This window comes from Ammospiza nelsoni, chromosome 2 (assembly GCF_027579445.1).
Source record: "Ammospiza nelsoni isolate bAmmNel1 chromosome 2, bAmmNel1.pri, whole genome shotgun sequence".
NCBI lineage: Eukaryota > Metazoa > Chordata > Aves > Passeriformes > Passerellidae > Ammospiza > Ammospiza nelsoni.
This window is the reverse complement of record NC_080634.1, coordinates 60204525-60225005: the sequence shown is the minus strand read 5'-3', so window position 1 is coordinate 60225005 and position 20481 is coordinate 60204525. Positions and strand designations below refer to the sequence as shown.

The 20481-nt window shown below is 39.7% G+C and overlaps 1 protein-coding gene across 11 annotated transcripts in view; it reads right to left on the bottom strand.

Annotated features, from left to right (window-relative positions):
* Positions 1-20481, bottom strand: part of ELF1 (E74 like ETS transcription factor 1) — an 87725-nt gene that overhangs the window by 9736 nt on the left and 57508 nt on the right. For 9 of the 11 annotated variants that reach the window (XM_059465918.1, XM_059465910.1, XM_059465912.1 and 6 more), the window contains 6 exons: positions 19494-19668; positions 11215-11322; positions 10477-10641; positions 5565-5648; positions 2338-2530; positions 788-1255 (listed from right to left, as the gene is read on the bottom strand). In XM_059465918.1, the coding sequence (XP_059321901.1) occupies positions 788-1255; positions 2338-2530; positions 5565-5648; positions 10477-10641; positions 11215-11322; positions 19494-19668 (1193 nt within the window). The remainder of the gene's footprint in view (positions 1-787; positions 1256-2337; positions 2531-5564; positions 5649-10476; positions 10642-11214; positions 11323-19493; positions 19669-20481) is intronic. The other 2 variants (XM_059465921.1, XM_059465920.1) reach the window with 1 other exon arrangement.

Here is a 20481-nt window from a genome sequence, read left to right as displayed (position 1 = left end):
CAGAACTGACAATGTCAATAGCCTCAGTTATGTCTGTACTGCTTTCCCTTTACTATGTTGCCCTTGTGCATTTTTACAAGTAAATCCTGCTACCAAGGGGTAAGTGCAAAAGAGTCATGATGCTTAAGTGTTGTGTAGTGTCAGCCAGCTGACTCACAGATGAAACATGGAAGAATGACTGGCTCCCAAATGTCTGCAGATGCACAACTCCCAAAGGATTAGTCGGTTAATTGTTTCCTACAATTGGAAGAACTTGTTCTTGTTACAGCAGCAAAATGCAAGAGCAGGTAATATGGAGCTTTTCCTTGTAACTGGGGACAATAGAAAAGATGCAAAAAATGACAAAAAATTCTTAGAAAGAAAAATTAAGAAGCAAGAAGGAAAATAATTTTGAAGGTATTGTGCAAACGCATGTACAATTCAAAAGCAAGGACACCAGTGTAAAAGCAGACATGAAAACACAACTTCTGCTGTGGGACAGAACTGACAATGTCAATTTTAAAGAGAAGTTGTACATTTTTTCCTTATTAAATGATATCCACCATGCCTAACACCATGGGAAAAGATGAGCTTCCCTCCACCATAGGCAGTACAGTTATGTGTGTACCTGTCATATTATGCTGTAGTAACTCTAAATTCCTAGGATGAGCCACAAAGACATCATTTCACTTCAACCAAACTGGAAAACTAGCATTTCTTGGAAGCAAAACAAAGAATCAAGTCTATCTAGCCATCATCCAGTGAACATATTATCATTCAAATATTTATTTTCTGTGCATTTTCTTACCTTATATTCTGAACTGAGGAATTTAGCGATTCATCTGGAACATTACTGGTTACAGCTGCTTGTCCTTCTGTGAGGGGCTGCAATGGCTGCATTACATGAACTGTCCGAAAAAGCTGAGCAGGTTGTACTGGCTGTGGAGATTGCATTGTCCTCAAAACTTCTGAACTCAAGCCAGGTGTCTGCTGCTGTACAACTTCAACTTGCTCCTTCAGCTTAGCAGGCTTTGAGTTTCCTGTTTTTACCCCTGAGGCTGATCCTCCCTTTGTTCCTGCATTTGCAGATGCTCTAGTTCTGCTTGGTTGGTTTCTGTTGGCTACAGCAGGTGAGAGCAGAGTTGAATCTGATGATTCAGTGCTAGGGCTGGCATCTTCATCATCAATATAGATGAGATCTTTTGGCATGTCTTTAAATTGATATACCAGGCGCTGACCTTCTACTTTAGCAAGGATTCCCCTTTGGTAATAGTATCTGTTTAAAGTGCACGCACAAGTTACACAGGTTTTCTGACAAAAACAAAACAAAGCAACAAAACTCCCAGAAAATAAGCACAGCACCAGCAAGCCAAAAAACTTTTATGTGTCTAGTTTCTTCATTATAAAAAGTGGCCAATTTAATAGCATACTTTTTCCCTCAAACAACTTTTTTTTTACTGCTATTTCATGCCACCTTTTAACTGCAAACTTAGATAACACTGAGGAGAAAGAAAAGAACTCCATGACTTCGCAGATCTGCTATCAACTAGCACTTTGTAAAAAGTTGCATGCAACTTTCAATTTTCCTTTTGACTCCTACAGTTCTTTCAATAATCTGAATTCCTGTTTATTCACCAGTGAGCACAGGCAGACATTTTAGCTACAACAAAGTGAAGGGAACAGGACAGGAGAGCACTACTTCTGTTATATTTACAGAATTAGTAGGATAATTTGAAATTATTTGCCAGGGTGAGGCAAATGAAAAGAAATGCATAAAACTCAGTTGGACAATTATCAATCAGCTGATAAGACTGAAGCTCCATGGCTGTCTATTTATTTTGCACAGTTTTTTATGTATGAGAAAACTCCCAGCCTGACAGGCAGTGCCACATGATTCTATGTTTTAGAACTGTCTGTACACACAAGTTCAGAGAACTGAAACCAGAACTGAATTCTAAAACTGTATTTTCCATTGGAGATGGAATCGTGGGCAACAAGTAGAAATAACTTAATGAATACACATGAATGTTGGCAAGTTTTTTGAAAACAGATTGAAATTTTATGTGAAAGGTTTGCCCCACTGGAAATCTTCAGACACAGATAATTAAGAGACTGGCTGTGAAGATGCAGTTTTGCAGCAGTACTGAAAAACATCTATGCTGAAACTGAAGGTGACTGATTTGGAATTGATGTTAGCGAGGGTTAATTTTAGTTAGCTAATTTATTTTGTTGAAATAACATTTTCATTTCCCAAACTAATAGAATACTAGGTTTTCGTGTTATTCAAATTAAATGAGGCATTTAATGCATACAAACATTAAAGCAACAAAAACAATCTATTATTAAAAATGAACATACCTGAGAGCTCTACCCATTGTTTCATAATTCATGTCAGGTTTGTTTTTGTGTTTTCCCCACAACCTGGACACAGCTTTGGAATCCACCAGTTTGAAAATGCCCTTCTCTCTTTGAGTCCATTTGATATATTTAGGACATGTAGCTTTGTCCTGAAGCAGTGCTAGTAAGAACTCCCAGAGATAAATTGTATTTCCTAGAATAAAAGAATTTCAGAAACAAAAAACAAAACAAAACCCAAAAAACAACAACAACAAAAAAGACCAAACAAAACAAAGAAAAAAAAAAAAGAAAGAAAAAAGTTATTTGGCCATATTTTATGTTATTAATGATGCAAATCTTAAAATTAAGAAGCTGATATCTTTACAAAACACATTATAATATGTCATCAAGACTAGGAAATAGTGATGGAAGGGCATGGGAAGGGAAGTTATTATAATCTTGTGGGTTATCATAATCTAGGTGTGCAAATACCCCAGCCACTCTGTAACCTACAGCCAATGTGGGACCACCAATATTAGACAGCATTAGCCACACATGTGCCCATTTCCCTCCTGGCTAATCCAGTTACAGAAGCAGTCACCATTGCTTTACTTTGAAAAGGAACATGTTCAGTTCTACCCCCTAAAAATGATGGAAATTAAGCTGTTGCTTAGATGCTTTGCTGAATCGAGGTGAGAGTTATAATCCTTTAAAAGGCTAAACAAAATCCTTGCCTTTAACAATGAGATTTATGTGGGGCAATCGGTGATACATGCTGAGCCAGGCAAACCTTCAATAACAAAGTACAGAAAAAAGTAATTTTTTTTTCATCCAGTGAGTGCTTGTGCTTGCTGGTAGACAACATTCAAATTTCATTTTACAAACAAGTGGGGACAAAAATTTTATATGAAAATCTATCACATCTGTTCAGTGTTTGCCCCATATAAAGAAAGAGTATTAAAATCACAGATGGTGAATACTTAAAACTAGCACAAAATTTGCATTTTTTTTTCTGAAACCACATTTAAGGAGCCTAAACTCATACGACTAATGAGACCTTTTTTTTCCCGTTTTTTTTTTTAAGGCTTTTGGTGTTTGATGTTCTTTTGGGAATCTGAAGCTGCATATAAGCTTCTTAGTTGTTAGTCTGAGAAAGCAAGAAAAAACTTCTTGTATCACCTCCCACAAGTATCTGTGCAAAACCAGCAAGGATAGCATGTGCTGAAGTTTCACAAAAAATGATGCCCAGCAGATCAGAAGGTGACAGGATCTCTTTTCATAGCTTCAATTTAGCCAAGCAGATTTTTTCAACTTTATGACCATCAGTCTGAACCTTCTTCCAATAAGAGCTCTATTAAAAACTGAAATTCCTATAATACTAAACTATACTTAGCAAATATTCACCAAAGACATCAGTACTGCCTATAAAAAATGTTAGCAGCTCCTTCAGCTGGTGGAAGCTTGAAAAATGAGCATTCCTAGGGAAAAAACACTGCCTTTGCAACACATGTCTCTCAGCTTATATAAACCAGCCTCCCAGCCCTCAGATACCCCAAAGGCAAAACCAGACTGCTTAGGCAAGGCACAGTGTCAGGCAGGAGTGAGAGCATTCCCAGCCATTTACCATCTAATCCAGGCTGTTTTTGTTGTAGTCTAGACTAAAAATGCTCAACTGCATCAGGGCAACCTGAAAATTTGTCACTGCTTAGCCACTAAAAATCACTGTGAAGAAGACTGGCTGCAAAAAACAGGTTTGCTTTACTTACAGGCAGAATATTTAAACTCATCTGAGTCACAGCAGAAAAAGAAATATGTGGAAAATACAGTTTTCTCTATGCATCATATCATGTATTTGTATGGAAAGTTTGTAATTTTAGCATACAAGTTCCCCCTAGGTAACAGACAGGCAGCTCTTGTGATTTCCTAGCTGCTTCCCTGACACGGGTGGTCGTATTACTATGCTTTTTACTTCAATTTTGTGTTCCTAAAAATGCAAAACAAATGGGTTTCATAACAAACAGTGGTTTGAGGCAACATGTTCCATTTTATTCCCTTCAGAATTAGCAACTTTGTAACAATGGACAAATGTGAATTATGGAGTATCCTTGCTATCATCGACAGAACTATTGGACTCTTCCACCTTTACATTTTGTGGCTGGCTGCTTCCATACTTTCTATAATTTCATCTGAGCACCACTTGGATGTTCCTCTGATATTCTGTACATTTTTACATAAAAATCAGGTTTTAATTAAAAAAAAATACAACAATGTATATTTAAAATTGATGGCATTAACATGTAAAATATTTATTGATTGCCAACAGGTTTTTTTCTTCCTGTTATTGCAGAAAATGCCTCTTCAAAAGAAAAGAAACCCTGACACACTCGTTTGTCAGAGTAGAGATTTTTCTGACCTCAGGAGTGTGGCATTCTTTTGCCGCCAGTGTCCAGTGGCTAGGCTGCTGTCCTGGCAAGTACTGCAGGCATGCAAGCACCTCTGTCCCAGGCAGCAGGCCCTTGTGACACAGGGGAGGCTCCTCTGCAGCTCCCACCAGGGCAGCACAGCTCGCTGGGGCTGGGATCAGCCTTCCCTTCTAACGCCAGCACAGCTGCAGCGTTGGACCCCACAGCAAAGCAGCCCTTTTGTCAAAGCTGATGACAAAACTCACAGGCACTACTGAACACTTCAGGCTGAGAAGTTATTTATTGTATGTTATGTGGCATTTCTTTTTATTTCTACTTTTTAAACACAGAAGGAATGAAAGTATCAAACCCCCAAGTTTTCTGCCCAAGTGTTCAAGCTGTGCTATAAATTTTTTCAAAATTCAGGACTTGGTACTTCCTGCTGCCAACTGGCAGGCTTGGTTAGCCTCATGCAGAATTAGACACATACAGATGGAACACATTTGCAAAGATCATCTGTCAAAATAACCACAGCCTAAGAAGCATTAATATAATGCAAAGCACTCCCCAAGACTTCACTCAAAACACAGCAAACTCTGCAGGGATGTTGAAGAGTTTCCAAGAACCCTTGCAACTAAAGTGACAAATACATTATTCTCCCAAGGAACTGAGTATTTCACCAAGAAAATTCATGTGCTCATCTTTTCCTTGCCTTGAGATGTTAACCCCCCCTGAACACAAGACCTATGTTTGCATCACAAGTGAACTGGTGATTTTTTTTCTTTTTACAGATCACTCAGAAACCATGTTCTCCTAAACATTTTGGTGACAACCATTTGGACTTACCCTTTCCATCTTTGTTTTTCTTTTTCACAGATATGTTTGGAGTTGTAGTAGGGGACTCAGAACGAGATGGTTTTGGTTTCTTCCCTGAAATAAATCATCAGTAAGTCAACAGCAGCTTAAGAAAAAAAAATTACCTAAAAAGGGAAGAGATTTGTTTCTCCAATTCAAAAAAGATTAAATTTCTACCAAGTTGATAACTCAGTTCTATGCTGAACTTTTTTTTTTTTCCTATGGCAGAATAGACCTCCTATACTCTTACCGTACTTCTAAAAAAAGACTACACTATGCACTTTCCTGAAGTCCATGCACACTGGAAATTTCTGTGGTTATTTAGGTACTCTTAAGAGCACTTGAAACAGACAAGAAGAGAAAAATAAGCTATTAACTACATGTAAGGGCTTAAACAGGAAAAGCTAGATAAAATACAAAGTGCTATTATGTTCACTCATTGCCAGAATGGAAGGTAGGTTCAAAACAAGCTTGTCTCCTTGTTTAATCTACTGCAAATACACTGCCAGCAGCAAACTACACTGTCATCTGAAACAAACATTTTTTCCATCCTCTTGTCTTTTACACCACTTTTACAGTGGCTGCAGGTAAAGGGAAGTCACTTGTTTATGAAAATCAGGAGAAACAGTAACAGGCTCTGAAAAAATACCAGGTTTTAAAGTCATAAGCATGGTGTCTCTCTGGTGAGGAAGACTAAAAGGAAGAAGTTACTTAAAACTGATTACAAAAATGAAGAGCACTCATTTGAAAATGTTGAGAAATCAACTACTGACACAAAAGGGAACAAAAAAGCTAAGTCATGCTGAAATATTTTTCAATATAAAACCTCGAACCTATTCTTTTATTAGTTCTCATTCCCTGCAATGGCAGCTTTTACAGGTGATGTAATTAATCAGAAACATTCAGAACTTTCTTTTGAAATAAGAATTTATCTTACCAGGTTTTGCAGGGACCCTTTACTACACTGACATTACTTATATTGTTACCTGTAATCTCTTGAGAGGTAGAACAGACTGAGCATACACAAGACTCAGAGAAACATATTTCTAGTTCAGATAGAACACTGCCATAGTTAAAAATCTAAAGAAATTTTTCTTTCCTGTATTTATTGAACTTCAAAAGAGTTAATGTTCTAAAGAGGCAAGACCAAAAGGTCTATGCAATCCCATACACTCTAACTTTCCAGTTTTGGTTTTGTTTTGAGAGGTGGTTTTAGTAAGGAAACAGCTCTGGTGCAGAGTGAGAGAGTATTTTCACTAGCTCTGAAAAAAACCCAACAGCTCAGTGCCAGCCTGCACTCTCCTTCATCTTTAACTGCCAGTATCTACAGAGAAATCATAAGAAACTTCGACTTAAGCACTCACTTTTTGACATAAGAAATCTTGCTAAGTCCATCTTTATACCTCCTTTTTTTTTTTTTTTTCAGCAGTGCATGGGGGAGGAGAGGCATGGGATAGTTAGTTGAGAGAGCTACAGTGAGTAAACAAAACCTCTAATTTTCTTGCTTTCATCCAGACAGGATTCATGACTGGATGGGACTGAGAATGGGACACAAATGATACCCACTGTTTTGGCCTGTAACGTTCTTGATTTGAAAGAAGGTAGGAGGGAGGAAAACCTACAACATTATTTTCTTAATATATCATGACATGAAAGGATAAAGAACTACTGGAGTACATTTTTAGCAGCTTTTCTCCACTCACCACTGAAGGTTGTAGAAATGTCTGTTTCACCTAAAATGTCCTAGATGAAGTCACAGGCAAGGATGAGCTTCTAATGCACAAGGATGAGCTTCTAAGTTACCTGAGGGTAACTTAGGCTAAGTGCTTTCCCCGTTAGAGCTGTGGGAAGACTCTGTTGTCTCATTTCTTTTCTCGAACAGGTGCAAATGTAGCCACCAAGAGTAGGGAGTGTTATTTTGATATCACTAATTTAGACATTATGTCTAAATGAGTTCAGTTCTTAAAAGAAAATGAAGTGGATGAGAGCTCAATTAGGTCAGGACTGAACTACACCTAGTCAGCTTCAGGAAACTTAAGTACTGATCCCATATAATTTATGCACTTCTGATTAGAGATAGCCAAGGCTACTACATATGAATACGACTGCAAGAGAAATTCTAGGCTCTCTTTCTTCAGCCTAGACTGCTTCAGGACTCTGTAGAAGTCATCCAAAATTAGAAACCAGTGAAGGACGTGAAATTTGTTTACAGAAATGTATTGCTGTTACTGCTGTATATCTGGGCTAGAGATACTTTATTTGGATAGTTTCAGACTACACTGTGAGCTATAATCTCCAGGCACTGACTGATACCATCAAAAAACAGTTAACAGAGACACATCAGGTATGTTTCCTTTGTTTAAAAGAAGATATTTTTTTAAAGTCCATTAAGCATGCTTCCTCCTTTGCTTCAATAGAGCACAAATCTGTTGTTTTTCAGACTACAACACTACATTCCTTTTTAGGAGAGAATTTTACAAAGGAAGGATAAAAAGTGTGCAAGACCTAAGCCTTATGTGGGCCTACCATAATTTTGGACAGCTAATTGGATTTACAATTGGCGTTTTCACTTTCCTATTTCCACGGCTAAAAACCACTTGATGTTAGAAATTCATGCTACAAATTAAGGTGACATTAGGCAGTGAAATGTTCATCCTGATTAAATATCTTATACTGCACCAGAAAATGTAAAATCCGTTTTCTTGCACTATTTTCAATGAGTTGTGTTTAAAAAAATGCATGTACAAACAAAATAAATTATATATCTCTAAAATATGATGTATATAACTTATGTGACCACCTGCTGCCAGATATCCTCCACAGCAAAAACAGAACTGAAGGTACTAATATAGCAAATTTCCAAGCTTCTTTGTCTGACATTCCTTTGTTTTCCTGTCTTTCTGATCCATAGCTGAGCAGCTCAGTGCTCAGACATTCACGAGTACAAACATCATCTGCTCAGCTCCAAACCCATGCTGGACATGGGTTTGGAGTTGAGCAGATGGGTGGATACAGCTCTCCTGCTGCAGCAATAAGGCCAAAAGGAAAGGAAGTGAAACCACCACATTGCTTCTGATGAACATTCTCTTGGAGGAGCTCTACTTGGCAGTGCCATTCTGGCCCAGTTAGCTGGCAATGCTCTGCACTGTGAATCCCTCTAATTTTAGCCAAAGGCTGATATATATATATGCTAGAAGTCTATAAAAGAATCTATAGAATCTATAATAACCCTATAAAATCATGAGTGATATGGACAGGGCAAAACATTCACCATCCTTTGCCATGCCTCAGAACTGGCTAAAAGAAGGGAAACAGACTGTACTTTAAAAAAAAAAATAACCTACAAACAAAACCCCAAAAGAATCCCACCCACACACTGCACATTATCCTAAAGTGCACTACAAACTTGATAACATTTTGCAGCAATTTTTGTACAACAAATTCCCAGACATTTTGAAGTAACACTTTTCCATCACTCAGACCATACCGTCTACAAAGCCTTGAGTTCACTGAAAACTAGTACTTAATGAAACACTAAGCTGATGCCTCTTTTCCAGCTTTTTTTTTTTCCTAAAACAAATACACATTTTCTGTGAAGAAACTGGTTTTCTAACCTACAGCTAGGGAGGAGGAAGGAGTGGGAGTAAGCAGAAGCACAACACGAAGGAGTATGAAAGCATCAAGCCAAAGAGGTTAAATATCTGGCAGACAGCAGCTCCTTGTTTTGACCCACACAGCAGTCAACATTAAAAAAGAAGAAGGGAAGAAAAGAACAAACAAAACTCCCCAGTTTAAAATCCTCTTGCAGTTGGTTATCTCACAGTGGTGTGCACAGCCACAGCAGCTTCCCCAGCAGCGCTTTCGGGCAGCTGCTGGCAAAGCTCTCCTCCACAGCAGTTTCAGTTCAGCTTTCTCAGGGGAATCAGAGACTTCCTGAACCACACCCATCCCTGTGAGACCTTGTGACACACACGGGGCTCAGGAGGCTTCCCCAAGATATTCACAGGCCAATATGGTCTCTCTCACACATAACAATTCCCAACATTTGGAATTAGCAGCAAAAGTAGCAGCAAAAATGCTCCTATTCCACAGGAGTATGGCTGGGTAGTAGAAGCCTTATTCTGGAAGGCTATTACACAGGGGAACCCGTTAAAGTCCTCATGCTCTAAGGTGAGCCCTAGGATTAGTTCCAGAAACATAACCTCCTTTGTTTATTTTTCCTTTTATATTAATTTGTGGCAAGAGCTTTCACCATCTATATGTACAGCATGACTCTCTTCCCACAGACACCAGCTGCAGAGCCTCTAATGGGGTCCATGCTGAAGCAGCATGGGAAAACAGGAGCAGAATGTCTGGCTAACACCACTTCATGACTCTGGCACAGCACTGACTGCAGTGGAACATCACTATGTAAAGGGAATCTACTACAAATGGGACTAACACTTACTAGAGCATGCAGCTATTTTATTAATAAGAAAAAAAAATCAGTAATATTTAAGAAAAGCTAAAAATCCATCCCATTCTCATCCCATATTCTCAACTGATCAAGTATCTTCAGCTGAAGCTAAATAAGAGCTAATGAAAGTACTTCTGGATTCTCAGCAGCAAAATCTCTGTGGCTTGTATGGCAATTCTGCTCTGAAGAAGAAACTATAAATTGGAACAAGCAGAGATTCCTGTAGGATAAGGAATCTTGTTGCTACTTCTACAACATCATTAATCTAAGAACCTGTACATGTGCTCACACTGTGCAGGAAGAAAATGCTTTCCCCCTGCATTTCTGGCTGAGATCACTCAGTTATTTTGACCTGACACCCTGAATGGTTCCAGACACCCACAAGGAAGAGGCCATGCCACCCCCTACTCTCCTGCTCCACACTGCTGTTCTCAGGTAGCACCTTACCTTTTTTCTTCTTTGGTTGTTCAAATTCTGGAGTCTCTGGTGATTCAGCATAAGGGTCTGGGGCTTGGTGAACTTCCACCACCTCAGGGATCCCATCGAGCGTGACTGACACGTGTGTGATAGGAGGCACCATTTCTTCCTCTTCAGTCGCACCAAACATAGCTGCTTAAGGGAAAGGGACAAAAGGAGTATTTTCACACAGCCATGAGGACTTTAAAAAGCTGGCTTTAGAGCAAAAACTCAAAAATAGAATGAAATCAAACTATGACACTTGATTCTTTCAAGTGTATAATTCAATATATGTGCTGACATTTTACACAGAAGCACTACTAAAATAGAACAAGTTGATGACAGAACAGACCCCCCAAAAAGACACATTTATCTGCTAATCACACATTCATATTTAAGGCAATCTCTAACTCTAAGTGTATATTCTTTTATCCTGACGACATAAACATCAACCAAACAAAACATTGCAATCTAAACCATCCAACTTCATTCTCACCTTCCCTCTGTAATTTTTGACTCTTTCCTTTCCTGTTCAACATTGGTAGGACAATGAAATCCTTCATTGCCTACAATACTGGACTTCTGATACCTAAACTATGTACATACAGGCTCTCTAGAAATCACAAAAAAAAATCTTACTAATTCCATGCAACCATGCTGCAGTGAATCCCCCCTTCCTTTAACAAATAAACCTGGCAAATAAAGATTGGATTTTCATAAAAAACTTACCCATTCTTTTTTCATCCAACATAGGATCAGGGGAGTCCATATTAAGAAGTGCTTCAGCAGCCTCAATTGTTTCCATTGTTTCATCTCCATCATGACAAGATGCTTCAACTGAAAGCAAGGGAGAAAAAAAATTAAGAAGCTACAAACTAGATTTAAAGCTTAACATTATATTTATTAGTATTTAATTCTCAGGAAAAAAAAAGAAGAAAAAGAGATAGAGATGCACCTTCTACTAGGTGTGTAGCAACAGATTAGCTGGGGAGAAAATGCACACTGCAATAATTTAATTTATTTAGTACAGTACATTTTTCAGATTGCATGTATAAAAAACCTCAAACAAACCCTTTGTTTCTGCCTCATCTTTCTAACCCCTCTCTTTGCTGATCAAGCACATGCAGTAAAACACAACACCCTTGAAACTAAGAAATATCACTACCACAAGCATTATTCCAGAGATCATTCCTTAAAAATACAATATTGCTAACTTCTTATGGTGCTCCAATGTCTCATCTACAGAAAAACATGTGGATATGACATTTGAAAACATGATTTAATGGTGAACATGAGGGTGGTTCTGGGTTGATAGTAGGACTTGATCTGAGAGGTCTTTTCCAACCCTAACAATTCTGTGGTTCTATGAACAGAGGTGAATTCCATAAATAAAAGATGCAAAGATGCTCATCAAAATTCTCCAGCCATTTAGCCGGGAGGAGAGAAAAAATATTGCACAAGTTCTATTAGAGACCATGTGATGTAAAGGTGTAGCTGAATCCTAAACCATTCAAATTCATGGGAATTACATGCACAGGCTCCAAGAACACACTGGAAAGCAAACATGAAACATGAAGGGCAATATAAAAGGTTGGCAAGCTTTTCAAAATGTTTGACTTCTAGACAATTCCTCATGAATCTCATGAGGACAGCCATTAGCCAAACCCAAATGTCCTGAGCATTAATCATAATGCTTAAGGTACATGTTAAGGTCATCTGGGGGTACACAGCAAAAAAATCCAATAAAATATCATTTTGCAAAAAAAAAAACAGCTGGTTTAACTGGAAGAGTACTTTACCAGATGATTTTTTTCAAAATAACTGTAGCATGAAAAATAACATAGATGGCAGTTCCTGGTACCATAGACATTTAAAGCTGTTTAACACATCCTTTTAGAAATTACTGTTTGTCAAATGGAAATTGTTGGGCCAGGCTTCCTTATCCTTTGATGTGAATTTGATGCAACTTTGGGGAATTTACTTGCATCTGACAGATGACAGAAAGGGCTGCATTAGTATTCCCCTTTCTAGGACACCAAGAAACCTCAGTTACTTTCACAGGCTTTACACCCCTCTCCCTGTTAAGCTTTGAGGAATTTTGGGTGGGGCAGTCACATTATAAAACAAAACAAAACCAAAAGAACACACTGACTGACAAAGCAAGCAAATATACATGTTAAAACACAATGTAATGACCTTGGAATATTTTTGCACACAAAAGCAAGAAGTTTATGCCAGAATTTCTATATTTTAACCTTAAAAATATCACAGTAACAACAAGCAACCAGTTCAATTAGCACTAAGCAATTGCACAATTTAAAAAAAACAACCAGCCAAAACCCCCTGGTTTCATCACAAATGTTTACAGCTTCAGCAATTGTATCAGCAAAGACGAATGCTGGCATCCACACGTCAGCCCTACCTTTTCCACCAACTGTGACTTACAGAAGCCTCCTTCCTTTCTGCATTTTCCCTTGAGGCCCTAGTATAAGAGGCTTAGACTAATGCAGAATAAAATAGACAGGTGTTGGGAACCCCTGATCCACACAGCAACTCACCCTGTTTTCTACAGGACCACCTCCACCCTATATCTGACAAAGACATTCAGACAGTCAGGGATCTGCACCTTCTGGCTGACACCTCCAAACAGTCTTAAGAAATGAGAAACATAGAGCTGGTGAGGACAGCATGAAGAGAAAGTAAGTATGGACTATGGTCCTGACCTTGGAAGCAAGAGAGGGCAGCAATTCCCTGACAACTTTGTCAGGCAGCTGACAGGCTCAGGAGCTCAGACCCAAGGCATCTGAGCCCCAAGAGCCATACAGCATCTCTAGGGAATGCCTGTCCATCAGGAGGAGACAGAACATGCACATCCCATTCAGGCTGTGGCTATGTACACTCTTGGACTGGTGCTGGTGACTTGATGCTTCTGGTTCTGTTTTATCTGGATGAGAACTTCCCATATCATCTACCAGCATTACCAAGACCTCAAGAAGATGTCACATCATACAAATATAAATAAATGCACACAGCACTGCCAAAGCAGCTCTTTGAGTTCTGACACTGTCTGAACGGACAGGAAGGTTTGGCTGAGCTGCAGCATGGCAGGCTAAGTCATGGAGCATGGCTGCCTTACCACATACAGTTTTAAAGCTAGCAGTGGCACCGCCATTTTCTCAGTTCTGCAGGCAGGGAGGAGAGAGCTGCTGCTGTCTGCTCCCTCCCCAGAGAGAGCTGCAGGAGGACCAAACCCACCTGCTGGCTTTCAGGGACTAAGGTGATGGAGCAGAGCCAATTCTTCACTCTGAATAATAGCAGGTGAGGAAGAGTCTAACAGCTTTACATCACTGTTACACCATGTGGCCACAAGTTTACCATCCCTATCCAAGACTAATGAAAGGAATTTATAATAGCCATATAAATAATGTAAACATAGAAATTGATATAATTTGTTGCTCACAAAAAATTTAAGCATGTTAAGGAAACTTCTCAGTCTGACCATCCACGAGACTCCCTGGCAGCCACATCCCCAGGCCAGGGCTGTCACTGCTGGGTCAAAGCCCCTTCACAGCAGGTGGCTCCCGTGACTGACGTGTCCCCCTGGCTCCCCACACACACACCCACAGTCAGACCAGCTTTCCTTGCCCATTCAGCCCCGGGTTTCCCACAGCAGAGTCCCAGATGTCTCATTCCATAAAGCCATTTATTCACAGCACAGTAACACAGGAACAGCCCGAGCCGGTGCCCCAAGGAGGACCCCAACCAAGGAACCCCTGAGATTTTACAGCCTCACGTCCATCTCTGGGCAAGTCTCCTCTTCCCCTCTGTGTCCACCCACCCCACTGCTGCTGCTGTCACCTTCTTCTCCAGCGATTCCCAGCTTCTACAGTCTCTCTCACTGTTCATTGCCTGCCTGGCCCTGGTGCCCTTTGTTAGTTATCCCAAAGGTTGGCAGCCCACAGCCTCTTGTGTCTGGCTCCCACCCAGAGCTCAATCTGCATCCCACTCTGCAGCTTGCCAGTAGAGCTACCTGGACCAGTCGTATTCCTCTGCAAGCAGCAGCTCTATCTTTCCATCCACAAACACAGGATGGCAATATTAAGTTTCTTAACCACTCCACTGCTCTTGCCAACACCCTTCAAGCCTCTTCCGAGAAGATGACTTCACAAAGTGGTTTAAGACCAGTTAATATTTCCTTGTTGTTGAAAGAACCAAGGGTTGTGGTTTTTCCTCCCATCTCTGCCTCTGGTCCACGATCCAAACTTCTGTCACTTGACACATGCCAGGCTTCACACTTTTTTGATCACATAGTGAGACAACTGAGATTTATAAAGTGTCTGAAAAGGTTTTGGGGGTATTGCTGGGTTTGCAAATTGAATTACAAGAACTCAAGAGCTAATACAAACAAGGTGTGGGGCACCTCACAGAAAAAGTGGAGCACCACCTCTTTGTCCTTTTAACAGCAAAGTGCTCATTTGCATCTTTCAATGTGACACAGAGCTCAGAGATAACCAGCTCAGCTACTAAAGGCAAACTGGTGTCTCTTATTTTAGCTGCTTTTCCATAATGCTGCAGAATGGTATTCCAATCACTGGCTGTTACGATACAGGGCCAGTTTTAAGAAGACCTGGAATAAAATGGCTTATTTGTTCCTCTTTGCCAAAGTCAGAGCTGAAAAAATGGGGGAGCGGGGAGGGTAATTGCTGCAAAGTATCAGGTTTCAAAGGTTATCTGAAATAGGCAGAAGCTTTTTTAAAAAAAAGAAAAAAGGGGGAGGGAGAATAAAACATTGGAAGACAAAAATGAAAAGGGGGAAAAGAGGCATGGAAGAAAACATAGGTAAGAAAATAAGGAAAAGGGGAGAGGAAAAAGGGAGAAAAAGAGAAGGGAGGGGGAAAACCACACCTAAAAATATCTTCCGTTTTTTCCCAGGGTACCCTACAAGTTTTTGTTTATCTGAGCAAGCCACAGACTTAAGCCTTTGTATCTGCATGCCGATTTCTGCCCAGTTACTGTGAATCCAGGCTCCCTATGAATCAGCGTTTGCACAGGGCTTGCCCAAACAATGTTCTGCTCTGAAATGATGCCTCATGTTGGAAGTTCCCCACCTCAGTTCAAAGTCCTGCTTTCCCTACTCCTGTCTAGTGTCTTTTTTGAAATTTTTACACCACTTTGGGCAATTCTATCCCACTCCCTTTGCTTCTCTGGTGACTGGGAGCTCTGGAGAGGGGGCAACACAAGTCCTTGCCCAGGCTGAGATAAAGGCTGTGCTAGTCACAGCTGTCTTTAAATTCACTGCTGGTTTTACTAGAGACGAAAACGGGGGCTGGAGAACCTCAAAATAATGTCAGAAGAAACCTAAAGTTGTTTAAAGAAGAAAGAGAGCCATTAGACATGGACAGACTCCCCTTTTGCAGAATAGCTGGCTGTTAAATTTAAGCACTTACTTTTTAGTATCCACTCTTAGCTGATTGTTATCTGACACTGGAAAACTGAGTTTAAAAACACAGGTATTTCAGGAGACCTGCAAATCACCATTTTCTTTTTTAAATAAGGCCTTACAATTTGTAAAGAAAATTATCTCTTTGAGGAGGTATATAAAAAACCCTCTAGTTTTACTAGAGCTACAGGCAGCTGTGAATAATTTCTTTACAAAGTAACTGAAACCAAAACCTGTTTTGTTGCAACTGGCATCTCATCAACTCACAATCCTCACAGATTAACACTATGAAGTTCAGTTTCCAGCTAACTAATCCTGTGTATTTCTTTGTAACAGCAGAAATGACCACCAAAAAAGCTGTGTTTGTGCAGGACTGCTAGAGCTTCACAAAATGTACTAGGCCAATGGTACCAGACTTCAAAATGAACTGGTTATTAAGTACCATTATTGATCTATGAAAATGCACACTTCCAGGCTCCCTATTCAGACCATGGCACATCTAAATGCAAATTTTCTGTCCCTGCTCTCTCATCCCCTCCCCTCAAAACTGTCCCAGTGCAGCCACTTCCCTGATCCCATGAAGACAATGCCAGAACAGGTGAACCATAAAATGGCAGACTTTGATTAACTGTGGTTTTCAATAAAAAAAAACTCACCAAACATGACAAAGTTTAAAAAAATTATAACAAGAATTTTAAAAGAATGTTTTCAGGAACTACATAATCCGATTAGTTCCTCCTTCCTGTGCACCTTATATCCATAACTAGCCACATTAATAAGATACAAAGTATAGCAATTGTACATTCTGACAAGTTGGCCTAGAGTTCTTCTGCACAAAAATATTATCCCCTGTATTTTTCAGAGAAAAAATATTTCAATATTCCCTTTAGAGATAAAACTTCATTCAAAGCCAAATGTTCCAATTAATTTTGTTAATTACTCTTTACTACACGACAGTTAATCATTTAAAAACCCATAAGACTGGCAACAAACTGACCATAAAATTACCATTGCAGTTCTTTCAGGGAAAAGTGCTTTTAAAGATGAGAGTGATAAGGCACATCTGCCTATTCATTAAAAAAAAATTACAGCATGAACATTAATATAGCTAAAAAGCTGATTGCTGTCCATGTCTCAGTAGGGTTTCATGTGCAACAGATGCTGTTCTTAAGTTTTCTCCAGGTTATAATTTATATGACAGGTCAATTACCAACAGGTGATAGCTGTGCTATTGAAGGGCTGAAGCTACATCCTATAGATGAAAAAAACCTATCAGCGCCCACTACTCTGCAGATAGATCCCTAAAAACTGATTGCTACAGTTTCGTGAGGCCTACTGCTAATTTCTGTTAATCCAGGAGAAAAGAGAAGCACAGTGGATGGCAGTCACAAAATAGTACTGAAAAAGAGTAACTTTAAAAAACCTAAATCCTTCATATTAAGCAGTCATCGCTCAGTAATGTTTAGTCATAAATTATGGTGGCTTCAGTTTTGTTTTGCTGTGAACTTCAGTCATAAATATTTTAATGTGGAATTAGCACAGTCTTTATGATGTCTGATCCTCTCTCAAAGGCATAACGTGGAAGCAACTGAAAAGACTGGTACTGACTTCAAAGAGCAAAACAACACATTTCACTGTTGAGAGCAAACAAAATCAAGAAGGAAACTTCAAAGAAGGGAGAAAAGAAAAAAAGCAGCTGAAAAACAGAGTAGGTGGGAAAATTGAGCTATGATTAGCCCCATTTCAGAGGCGGCCCAAAGCAAGCTATACTTGAACTAGGGTCTCCCACACTGCAGTCTCGCAGTTCAACCGGGCAGCTGTGGCTACAGCCAGTGCTTGTCCACAGTGGGCAGGGAGGTAACAGGGGCCTCCCTCCCCAGTGTCCTCTCCTCTCCTGTGGGGTGCCTTCATACCCCTGGGCCCCAAATTCTGCCCCACTGCAGTCAGGCTGGATAGCTTCCTGCCAGAGACCAGGGGCTGAGCTACCAGCGTTGACTGCCTTGTCCTGAGCAGGAGCTTTCCAGCCACAGTGCTGGTCCTGGCCCATCCTGCATTGATCCCCTTTCCCTTCTAAGGAAATCCACAGCATGCACAAGATGGAGACTGTGAAACTGATAATTAGTTATCATCTCCTTCACAGCAATCATCTCTTCAAAGTGGCAGCTCTCAATTTCTAAGGACTTTGCCTTTAAAGAAATCCAGATTTCTTGAACTATAATGTATGATGGGAACAATACTGCACTTGTCTGACTCCAAAGTATCCCAGAAACCCTTGGACACCATCAGTTACAAGGATTAAATATTTTCAGTTTCTGGCAGCAATTTGAAAACCCTTCTCAAGTGACCAGCAACAACAACCAAAAAAAAAAAAAGAAAAAGAAAAAGAAGGTTAACAAGGGCATTCACAAAAGTGGAGTTTCACAATTACTCATGCATGTAAAAATTAACACACGATATATTACAGTGAATATGGATTCACAAAAATGACTCTATGAAATGCACACAGATGCATTAAGTGGTGCTTAAGTAACACACTGGGGAAATGCCAGTTGTAGTGTGAATAATTAATATGAACAGCAAGTTGGCAAGAAGTCTCAACATAAAATACTGTTTGAGTATCAAAAACCTTCTTGAATAATAACCTAATTTATTTGTATGGTCACAGTCTGTTCACAGATAATTCACTGCTATGAAAAAAATACTGAGAACAGCTCATGTCAATTTACTCTGTGAACTGTTCCTCATGTCAAGTTAATGTTGAGTTCTTGTTTTGCTTTTGGTAGTAAAAGATTGTATCAGAGCATGTCTTTGGAAATAATGTCAAAAGTATGAGTGAAACCAGCAAGCTGTCTCCATCCCTGGAGACAGTCCAGGTGTGGTGCTAGTGGCTGAAAGAAAACTTCTCTCTGTAAAGCATCTACTCCACCTTTGAGATTTTTTACATACATTCAGTGAGGGGTTGTTTTTAAAAAATGTGACAGATTTTTGAACTTTCTTCTTGAGAATTGGTTGTTCTTTAGGGCTACCTTTTCTAATAGAATTTACAAAAAAAACCCCTGTATTTCAGGTGTGAATCATTACTAGAGTTACTCAGAGTATGCTGAGTATACTTACACCAGTAAGCCATGCTAGCATGCACATCTTAATTTATAACTGTATACCCTCAGAAAGTTAAAAGCAGCATCTACTCAAGCTGCATATTCCTACTTGTTGCTATATGTGTTTACTTAGGAATGTATCACATGTTAATTAAAAGCAAACAAAACCTACAGAGAACAAAGAAAAACCTTCTTGGTTCTCTAAGCATCCACTGTTGATGGATGAAACTCTTTACCATTGGGAAGAGTGCACCTGGGATTGCAAGCCACCTGCCAACAATATTAATGCCATTTTCTCTGTCTTGCATAGAATTAAACAGCATTCAATACCACTATTCATTTTGCTCCCTGCTGCTTTTTGTCCTTTAACTTTCTTCCTGCATTAGTCACAGCCATCTTGATACAAAGACGCAGAGAAGTCTTTGCACCAAGAGAGTGCAGAGTAGCAGAGAGGTGGTTTTATTGCCAACCTGTGAGGGTGATATCATCATCTTCTATGATTTGCTCTTCTGCAACATCCAGAGAGTTCTCAGTGATCATGTCACTAGGTTCATCCACGCAGGTTAAGCCAGAGTAGTTATGTAGGAGTTCTGCACTAGGAACATGCTCCACGATGACAGCAGGGAAAATAGATGGATCACCAAGCTAGAGGGTGGAGAAAAAAAACCCCAAAATATTAGTTAGACTGCCTCCAATCTAGCCACTTAATGACTAATATTTCAACAGATCTGTTCTAAACCACCTGGATATCAAACTGTCAGGAAGGAATACTAAAGATGGTTTTTAGCACCTGAGAGCAAATAGCAGCAGTCCCACCAGGAGCCAGAGGCTGAATATTGCTGTAGTATCTACTGTACAGACTGTACTGACTGCACTTCAGTACATAACACCAGACTTGCATGACAGAGTTTTGCAGCATTAAAGCTGACAATACAGAGGAGCGGCACAGCACAGTAAGTGCTAAACTTTGCTGGCAATAATACTGGGTGAGCAACTTGCTGCAAACACCTTCACCTTTTGCTGAGAGTGAAGGAGTCCTGTGGCTGTGAGGACTGGACAAAGCACTCACAGGCAACAAATTCCCTATGAGACATTATTTGAAAATCACCATTTTAGGGGACACTTGTTACAGAAGGAAGGGGTGTAACATGTTGATGAAAGTGCTGTAATACATTCCCTCTCTAATCCTTATGGCTTTAGTCATTTGATCTTGCTCACACCACACGCCCTCGCCATTCTCCTTCCAAAGTTGGCATTTAGACATCATCCTTTGGTCTTGATAGTCATTTTACATCAGATACAGAGGAAAAGATGCAGCTGGGAAACAGAAATCAAACTGACTAGCAATAATAACAAGTAACACACTTTCTGAAAAGGCAACCGCTCAACAGGAAGAGGTTTTCAGCAAATAACATCTACCACAGACACTGTATTTTTCAAAGTGAGCATTTTAAAATG